This window comes from Myotis daubentonii, chromosome 11 (assembly GCF_963259705.1).
Source record: "Myotis daubentonii chromosome 11, mMyoDau2.1, whole genome shotgun sequence".
Classification (NCBI taxonomy): domain Eukaryota; kingdom Metazoa; phylum Chordata; class Mammalia; order Chiroptera; family Vespertilionidae; genus Myotis; species Myotis daubentonii.
Window position 1 is genome coordinate 19,627,741 of NC_081850.1, and position 10,176 is coordinate 19,637,916.

The 10,176-nt window shown below is 42.3% G+C and overlaps 3 protein-coding genes across 3 annotated transcripts; all 3 read right to left on the minus strand.

Moving 5' to 3' along the window:
* Positions 1-380: 380 nt before the first annotated feature.
* Positions 381-1,102, minus strand: LOC132212749 (interferon omega-2-like). The gene has a single exon (XM_059658745.1). The coding sequence runs from the start codon at positions 966-968 to the stop codon at positions 381-383; it is 588 nt and encodes a 195-aa protein (XP_059514728.1). The 5' UTR covers positions 969-1,102.
* A 3,537-nt stretch (positions 1,103-4,639) lies between these two features.
* Positions 4,640-5,259, minus strand: LOC132212750 (interferon omega-2-like). The gene has a single exon (XM_059658746.1). The coding sequence runs from the start codon at positions 5,225-5,227 to the stop codon at positions 4,640-4,642; it is 588 nt and encodes a 195-aa protein (XP_059514729.1). The 5' UTR covers positions 5,228-5,259.
* Positions 5,260-8,919: 3,660 nt separating this feature from the next.
* On the minus strand, positions 8,920-9,646 carry LOC132212751 (interferon omega-2-like). The gene has a single exon (XM_059658747.1). It carries the CDS (start codon positions 9,505-9,507, stop codon positions 8,920-8,922), a length of 588 nt encoding a protein of 195 aa, XP_059514730.1. The 5' UTR covers positions 9,508-9,646.
* Between the last annotated feature and the right edge of the window lie 530 nt (positions 9,647-10,176).

Sequence of the window (10,176 nt, forward strand, 5' to 3'; positions counted from 1 at the left end):
ATAAAGTGAAATACAAATTTAATGGCAAAAAAGTAAACATGTTTTGTAAATATTAATACAATGTAAGGGTAAATATTGGTCATGGAAATATATCAATATGATAATATAAAACAATAAATACTGAGTAAAAACAAAGAAAAAATAAATAAATAAATAAATAAATAAATAAATAAATAAATAAATAGCATCACCACAGTAACATACTGGGGACTGATGTCCCAGGAGCTAAATTTCATAACATTTCCATGCTTCATACCCTGACAACAGATTTGCTGAATAAAACTTAAAAATTCTGTGACTAAAGATGACCTAAGAGCCTTTGACTTGACCCAAGACATATGTGCAAAGGTGACGTGGCACATTCATCAGTGAGGATCCTTTCAGGGGGATCCCACGTCTCCATCCTTATTTCTTAGCCTTTCTTGCAAGGCTGTTATTGAGGAGAAGGGTCTCATGATTTCCACTCTGACAACCTCCCAGGCGCAGTCACTGTATTTCTTCTCCTTCAGGTAGAGATGGATGCCCTGGAAGTACCTCCTCAAGGCCAGGGTAGGGCCCTGCATGGCCAGGGCAGATCCTTCTTCTCCCATCTCCTCCACCAAACACGTGTCCAGGTCTTCCCGCTGCCGATGGAGTCCTGAGCGCAGTTGGTCCACCAGGGTCGTGTTCCAGGTGACAGTGGAGTTCTCTGTGGACAAGAGGTTGAAGACCTGCTGGAGCATCTCGTGGAGGACAGCGATGGCCTGGGCCTTCTGGACCTGGCTGCCATCCACCGTTGCCTGGGGGAATCTGAAGTCCTTTCTGTCCTTCAGACAGAAGAAAGGGGAGATTGTGCTCATTTGGCTCAGAAGCTCTAAGTTCTCCCTGCTGAGCAGGACGTGGTCCTGAGGCAGGTCACAGCCCAGAGCTCCCCCGGGGCCAGCGCTGAACACCACCAGGGCGGTGAGTAGAGAGAGCAGGAGGGCCATGGGCGAACGAGGGTGCTGCTGGCCTGGCTGAGCTGGGCGTCTGGAGAACAACCTTTGGCCAAAGGTTGTGCAATGACCTTCTTTCTAAGCATGGCCCTTAAATAGGGAACACAACAATTTTCATTTTCTAAGCATTCCTTTCCACTTCCTTTTTTTGTTTTCATTTAATTTAGGTGTCCTAAGAAAATGTCATAAATCTACATGACTGATTTTCACCATAAACTTCAGAGGGGCCATCCAAGTGGATACTTAATAGTCAAATGAGAAATGTCTATGTCCCAAAGTCTAAGTGTAGGTAGATGTGTAAATACTCACACAGGTACATACTCAAGTATATAAATATATTACATAAATATTACTCTACTTTGTATTAGAAGTAAAAGTTTGCCTTGACTCTGGGCAACATGGGCCTCACACTCCCTCATCTCTGTGGGTTTGTGTGTTTTGTCAGGTACTTCTTAGACCATGGTTGGTAAATAAACTCTTTAGAACCAAGGACTGAGTTTTGTTTACTGTTTTATGCACAACCGGTATGAGGTTTTTAGTAAATGAGTTTTGGGGGTGTTTCTCCTCTAGAACCCATTCCTGCAGTGCCATGTGGTTATGCTTCATGGGAACCACTAGGTCAGGACTTCTGTAGACATTGCCATTTCTTTCCAGCTTTGGAACTGGCCATTAATTCTCCTCAGGCTGTGCAAACACCCCCAGCAGGAATCCTGGTTGTTTGCTGGTGGGTGTAGGTGTGGAGATTCCAATAACAAGATAGTAATATGTTCCCAGCACCACGGACGATATCAGCTCTAATAACGCTTTATTCTGGAGTGACAGTGTCCTCAGCCCAAACTCTCCTGGACGCCCCCCCGAAGGCAGGCTCACCCCGTCCTGAGGTCCTTAGAATTCTCCCCAGGTGGAGGGGCTTGTGTCTTTGCTGACAAAAGAACCTGTCAGGACACTCGCCCTTCCCCCGGGAGTGTTTGTGTGAAGGCCCCTTGTCCTCAGTGGTGACCTGCTCCCCTCCTGAGCCAGGACCCAGGTGTCAGTGGTGCCCACAGCCCTGAACGCTGACAGCAAACGTTAGTTCTGTCTGAGTAGGTGGAGGCATTACTTATGCGATTGCAATCATTTATCTTCAGTGGGCTTTTCTATCCACTCATCTATTGATGGGCTCTTGGGCTGGTTCCAGACCTGAGCTATTGTAAATTGTGCTGCTGTGAACACAGGGGTGCATACATTCTTTCTAATTGGTGTTTTGGGTTTCTCTTAGGATATATTCCTAGAAGTGGGTGCAAAGGGTCAAATGGCAGTTTCCTTTTTAATTTTTTTGAGGAAACTCCATACTATTTTCCACAATGGTCGCATGAGTCTGCATTCTCACCGGCAGTGTTCTAGGATTCCATTTTCTTCACAACCACACCAACACTTGCCATTTGTTCATATTAGCCATTCTGACAGGTGTGAGGTGATACCTCATTGTTGTTTTAATTTGCATCTCTGATGATCAGTGACTTTGAGAATCTTTTCATATGTCTCTTGGCCATCTGTGTGTCCTCTTTGGAGAAGTGTCTATTTAGGTCCTTTGCCCATTTTTTCATTGGCTTCTTTGTCTTTCTTTTGGTAAGTTGTAGGAGTTCCTAATATATTTTGCAATTTAACCCTTTATCAGATGTATCATTGCCAAATAGGTTCTCTACACATTGGGCTCCCTTTTTGTTTTGTTGATGGTATCTTTTGCTGTGGAGAAGCTTTTTAAAAAAAAAAAATTTTTTTTTTAATTTTTAAAAAATTCTTTATTAATTAAGGTATTACAAATGTGTCCTCATCCTGTGCAGAAGCTTTTTATTTTGATGTAGTCGCAAGTGTTTATTTTTGCCTTAGTTTCCTTTGCCCTAGGAGACGTATCAATAAGCCTATTGCTATGAGAGATATCTGAGATTTTGCTGCCTATGGTTTCTTCTAGGATTTTATGGATTCATGACTTACATTTAAGTCTTTTTAATATATTTTATTGATTTATTACAGAGAGGAAGGGAGAGGGATAGAGAGTTAGAAACATTGATGAGAGAGAAACATTGATCAGCTGCCTCCTGCACACCCCCTCCTGAGGATGTGCCCGAAACCAAGGTACATGCCCTTGACCAGAATCAAACCCGGGACCCTTCTCTCCGCAGACCAAAGCTCTATCCACTGCGTCAAACTGGTTAGGGCCATTTAAGTCTTTTATCCTATTTGAGATTATTCCTGTGTATGATGTAAGTTGGTGGTCTAGCTTCATTTTTTTGCATGTATCTGTCCAAATTTCCCAAAACCATTTATTAAAGAGACTGTCTTGACTCCATTGTGTGCTCTTGCCTCCTTTATCAAATATTAATTGAGCATAATGGCTTGGGTCCATTTCTGGGGTCTCTGTTCATTTCCTTTGATCTATATGCCTGTTCTTGTGCCAGTACCAGGATGTTTTGATTACAGTGTCATAGTAGTATAACGATATCTGATATTGTATTCCCTCTAACATTGTTCTTCTTTCTCTAGATTGCTGCAGCTATTCTGGATTTGTTTTGATTTCATATAAATTTTTGGAGTACTTGTTCTAGATTTCTGAAATATGTCATTGGTGTTTTAATGGGCATTGCATTGAATCTAATCTATAGATTGTTCAGGTCCCAGTTGGTTGTCTCACGAAATCAAAGAAATTAATTCATGGACAAAGACATAAGCAAAAGTTATGTTACAGAAAATCTTCCTGCTGCAGGGAGGGGACCAAACTGGTTGACCTGCCTACAAAGGATTTGACAAGCATAGAGCTTCCACTCAACTCTACTCTCTTTGTTTGCTTTTACTGTGAGTAGAAACCTTGAAGCTGAAAGCACAACAGAAGCAGAGCACCTGTGCAGGTGGGCAGTGAAGTCTGGAGAGCAAAGAGATTATATAAAGGAGAGAAATAATCCAGTAATGTTGGACTCAGAGAGAGTGGGGGGAAGGGTATAGGTGCCAGGAACAGCCAAAAAATATCATAACGCTTTTCCACTGTACTCTAGATGACTCTTCTCAGATATTTCTTTGCACTGCTCCTTGTTGATGGAATATAAATCAACTAAAACTCAGACATACGTACTGAACGTCTGCCATACCTTCTAGGACTCCATCAATTCCATGCTTTCCCAGCTTTTGATAGGCATTTTATGAGAAGTGATGGAATTATTCTATAGGACTTAGTGGACAAGTAGTATGTTGAAGTAGATCTATGTAGAAAAACATAAGGATTTAGGTTTTCAGAATAAAAGAACTCAGGAAGTTATTTTTATAAAAATTTAATAAATAAAGTGAAATACAAATTTAACGGCATAAAAGTAAACATGTTTTGTAAATTTTAATACAATGTAAGGGTAAATATTGGTCATGTAAATATATCAATTTGATAACATACAACAATAAATACGAAGTAAAAACAAAGAACCAATAAATAAATAAATAAATAGCATCACCACAGTAACATATTAGGGACTGATGTCCCAGGAGCTAAATTTCATAACATTTCCATGCTTCATACACTGACAACAGATTTGCTGAATAAAACTTAAAAATTCTGTGACTAAAGATGACCTAAGAGCCTTTGACCTGACCCAAGACATATGTGCAAAGGTGACGTGGCACATTCATCAGTGAGAATCCTTTCAGGGGGATCCCACGTCTCCATCCTTATTTCTGAGCCTTTCTTGCAAGGCTGTTATTGAGGAGAAGGATCTCATGATTTCCACTCTGACAACCTCCCAGGCGCAGTCACTGTATTTCTTCTCCTTCAGGTAGAGACGGATGCCCTGGAAGTACCTCTTCAAGGCCAGGGTAGGGCGCTGCATGGCCAGGGCAGATCCTTCCTCTCCCATCTCCTTCACCAAACACGTGTCCAGGTCTTCCAGCTGCCGATGGAGTCCTGAGCGCAGTTGGTCCACGAGGGTCTTGTTCCAGGTGACAGAGGAGTTCTCTGTGGACAAGAGGTTGGAGACCTGCTGGAGCATCTCGTGGAGGACAGCGATGGCCTGGGCCTTCTGGACCTGGGTGCCGTCCACTGTTGCCCGTGGGAATCTGAAGTCCCTTCTGTCCTTCAGACAGAAGAAAGGGGAGATTGTACTCATTTTGCTCAGAAGCTCTAAGTTCTCCCTGCTGAGCAGGACGTGGTCCTGAGGCAGGTCACAGCCCAGAGCTCCCCCGGGGCCAGCGCTGAACACCACCAGGGCGGTGAGTAGAGAGAGCAGGAGGGCCATGGGCGAACGAGGGTGCTGCTGGCCTGGCTGAGCTGGGCGTCTGGAGAACAACCTTTGGCCAAAAGTTGTGCAATGACCTTCTTTCTAAGCATGGCCCTTAAATAGGGAACACACCCGTTTTCATTTTCTAAACATTTCTTTCCACTTCCATTTCCTTTTTTTGTTTTCATTTAATTTAGGGGTTCTAAGAGGACGTCATCAATCTACACTACTGATTTTCACCATACACTTTAGAGGTGCCACCCAAGTGGATACTTAATAGTCAAATGAGAAATGTCTTTGTCCCAAAGTGTAGGTAGATTTGTAAATACTTACACATGGACATAACTCACGTATATAAATATATTACATAAGTATTGCTCTTCTTTGTATTAGCAATAAAAGTTTGCCTTGACTCTGGGCAACACGGGCGTCATGCTCTATCATCTCTGTGGGTTTGTGTGTTTTGTCAGGTACTTACCAGACCATAGTTGGTAAATAAACTCTTTAGAACCAAGGACTGAGTTTTGTTTACTGTTTTATGCACAACCGGTATGAGGTTTTTAGTAAATGAGTTTTGGGGGTGTTTCTCCTCTAGAACCCATTCCTGCAGTGCTATGTGGTTATGCTTCAAGGGCGCCACTAGGTCAGGACTTCTATAGACATTGCCATTTCTTTCCAGCTTTGGAACTGGCCATTAATTCTCCTCAGGCTGTGCAAACACCCCCAGCAGGAATCCTGGTTGTTTGCTGGTGGGTGTAGGTGTGGAGATTCCAATAACAAGATAGTAATATGTTCCCAGCACCACGGACGATATCAGCTCTAATAACGCTTTATTCTGGAGTGACAGTGTCCTCAGCCCAAACTCTCCTGGACGCCCCCCCGAAGGCAGGCTCACCCCATCCTGAGGTCCTTAGAATTCTCCCCAGGTGGAGGGGCTTGTGTCTTTGCTGACAAAAAACCTGTCAGGACGCTCGCCCTTCCCCCGAGAGTGTTTGTGTGAAGGCCCCTTGTCCTCAGTGGTGACCTGCTCCCCTCCTGAGCCAGGACCCAGGTGTCAGTGGTGCCCACAGCCCTGAACGCTGACAGCAAACGTTAGTTCTGTCTGAGTAGGTGGAAGCATTACTTATGCGATTGCAATCATTTATCTTCAGTGGGCTTTTCTATCCACTCATCTATTTTGGGGCTCTTGGGCTGGTTCCAGACCTGAGCTATTGTAAATTGTGCTGCTGTGAACACAGGGGCACACACATTCTTTCTGATTGGAGTATTGGGTTTCTCTTAGGATATATTCCTAGAAGTGGGAGCACTGGGTCAAATGGCAGTTTCCTTTTTAATTTTTTTGAGGAAACTCCATACTATTTTTCACAATGGTCGCACGAGTCTGCATTCTCACCAGCAGTGTTCTAGGGTTCCATTTTCCCCACAACTTCACCAGCACTTGTCATTTGTTCATATTCGCCATTCTGTCAGGTGTGAGGTGATACCTCATTGTTGTTTTAATTTGCATCTCTCTGATGATCAGTGACTTTGAGAATCTTTTCATATGTCTCTTGGCCATCTGTGTGTCCTCTTTGGAGAAGTGTCTATTTAGGTCCTTTGCCCATTTTTTCATTGGCTTCTTTGTCTTTCTTTTGGTAAGTTGTATGAGTTCCTGATATATTTGGGATAGTAACCCTTTATCAGATGTATCATTGCCAAATAGATTCTCCCACACATTGGGCTCCCTTTTTGTTTTGTTGATGGTTCCTTTTTCTGTGCAGAAGCTTTTTTTTAAAAAAAAATTTTTTTTAATTTTTTAAAAATTCTTTATTAATTAAGGTATTACAAATGTGTCCTCATCCTGTGCAGAAGCTTTTTATTTTGATGTAGTTGCAAGTGTTTATTTTTGCCTTAGTTTCCTTTGCCCTAGGAAACGTATCCATAAGCCTATTGCTATGAGAGATATCTGAGATTTTGCTACCTATGGTTTCTTCTAGGATTTTATGGATTCATGACTTGCATTTAAGTCTTTTAAATATGTTTTATTGATTTATTACAGAGAGTAAAGGAGAGGGATAGAGAGTTAGAAACATAGATGAGAGAGAAACATTGATCAGCTGCCTCCTGCACACCCCCTACTGGGGATGTGCCCGAAACCAAGGTACATGCCCTTGACCAGAATCAAACCCGGGACCCTTCTCTCCGCAGACCAAAGCTCTATCCACTGCGTCAAACTGGTTAGGGCCATTTAAGTCTTTTATCCTATTTGAGATTATTCCTGTGTATGATGTAAGTTGGTGGTCTAGTTTCATTTTTTTGCATGTATCTGTCCAAATTTCCCAACACCATTTATTAAAGAGACTGTCTTGGCTCCATTGTGTGCTCTTGCCTCCTTTATCAAATATTAATTGAGCATAATGGCTTGGGTCCATTTCTGTGGTCTCTGTTCATTTCCTTTGATCTATATGCCTGTTCTTGTGCCAGTACCAGGATGTTTTGATTACAGTGTCATAATAGTATAACGATATCTGATATTGTATTCCCTCCAACATTGTTCTTCTTTCTCTAGATTGCTGCAGCTATTCTGGATTTGTTTTGGTTTCATATAAATTTTTGGAGTATTTGTTCTAGATTTCTGAAATATGTCATTGGTGTTTTAATGGGCATTGCATTGAATCTAATCTATAGATTGTTCAGGTCCCAGTTGGTTGTCTCACAAAATCAAAGAAATTAATTTATGGACAAAGACATAAGCAAAAGTTTTATTACAGAAAATCTTCCTGCTGCAGGGAGGGGACCAAACTGGTTGACCTGCCTACAAAGGATTTGACAAGCATAGAGCTTCCACTCAACTCTACTCTCTTTGTTTGCTTTTACTGTGAGTAGAAACCTTGAAGCTGAAAGCACAACAGAAGCAGAGCACCTGTGCAGGTGGGCAGTGAAGTCTGGAGAGCAAAGAGATTATATAAAGGAGAGAAATAATCCAGTAATGTTGGACTCAGAGAGAGTGGGGGGAAGGGTATAGGTGCCAGGAACAGCCAAAAAATATCATAACGCTTTTCCACTGTACTCTAGATGACTCTTCTCAGATATTTCTTTGCACTGCTCCTTGTTGATGGAATATAAATCAACTAAAACTCAGACATACGTACTGAACGTCTGCCATACCTTCTAGGACTCCATCAATTCCATGCTTTCCCAGCTTTTGATAGGCATTTTATGAGAAGTGATGGAATTATTCTATAGGACTCAGTGGACAAGTAGTATGTTGAAGTAGATCTATGTAGAAAAACATAAGGATTTAGGTTTTCAGAATAAAAGAACTCAGGAAGTAATTTTTATAAAAATTTAATAAATAAAGTGAAATACAAATTTAATGGCATAAAAGTAAACATGTTTTGTAAATTTTAATACAATGTAAGGGTAAATATTGGTCATGTAAATATATCAATTTGATAACATACAACAATAAATACGAAGTAAAAACAAAGAACCAATAAATAAATAAATAAATAAATAAATAAATAAATAAATAGCATCACCACAGTAACATACTGGGGACTGATGTCCCAGGAGCTAAATTTCATAACATTTCCATGCTTCATACCCTGACAACAGATTTGCTGAATAAAACTTAAAAATTCTGTGACTAAAGATGACCTAAGAGCCTTTGACTTGACCCAAGACATATGTGCAAAGGTGACGTGGCACATTCATCAGTGAGAATCCTTTCAGGGGGATCCCACATCTCCATCCTTATTTCTGAGCCTTTCTTGCAAGGCTGTTATTGAGGAGAAGGATCTCATGATTTCCACTCTGACAACCTCCCAGGCGCAGTCACTGTATTTCTTCTCCTTCAGGTAGAGACGGATGCCCTGGAAGTACCTCTTCAAGGCCAGGGTAGGGCGCTGCATGGCCAGGGCAGATCCTTCCTCTCCCATCTCCTTCACCAAACACGTGTCCAGGTCTTCCAGCTGCCGATGGAGTCCTGAGCGCAGTTGGTCCACGAGGGTCTTGTTCCAGGTGACAGAGTAGTTCTCTGTGGACAAGAGGTTGGAGACCTGCTGGAGCATCTCGTAGAGGACAGAGATGGCCTGGGCCTTCTGGACCTGGGTGCCGTCCACCGTTGCCCGGGGGAGTCTGAAGTCCCTTCTGTCCTTCAGACAGAAGAAAGGGGAGATTGTACTCATTTTGCTCAGAAGCTCTAAGTTCTCCCTGCTGAGCAGGACGTGGTCCTGAGGCAGGTCACAGCCCAGAGCTCCCCCGGGGCCAGCGCTGAACACCACCAGGGCGGTGAGTAGAGAGAGCAGGAGGGCCATGGGCGAACGAGGGTGCTGCTGGCCTGGCTGAGCTGGGCGTCTGGAGAACAACCTTGGGCCAAAAGTTGTGCAATGACCTTCTTTCTAAGCATGGCCCTTAAATAGGGAACACACCCGTTTTCATTTTCTAAACATTTCTTTCCACTTCCATTTCCTTTTTTTGTTTTCATTTAATTTAGGGGTTCTAAGAGGACGTCATCAATCTACACTACTGATTTTCACCATACACTTTAGAGGTGCCACCCAAGTGGATACTTAATAGTCAAATGAGAAATGTCTTTGTCCCAAAGTGTAGGTAGATTTGTAAATACTTACACATGGACATAACTCACGTATATAAATATATTACATAAGTATTGCTCTTCTTTGTATTAGCAATAAAAGTTTGCCTTGACTCTGGGCAACACGGGCGTCATGCTCTATCATCTCTGTGGGTTTGTGTGTTTTGTCAGGTACTTACCAGACCATAGTTGGTAAATAAACTCTTTAGAACCAAGGACTGAGTTTTGTTTACTGTTTTATGCACAACCGGTATGAGGTTTTTAGTAAATGAGTTTTGGGGGTGTTTCTCCTCTAGAACCCATTCCTGCAGTGCTATGTGGTTATGCTTCAAGGGCGCCACTAGGTCAGGACTTCTATAGACATTGCCATTTCTTTCCAGCTTTGGAA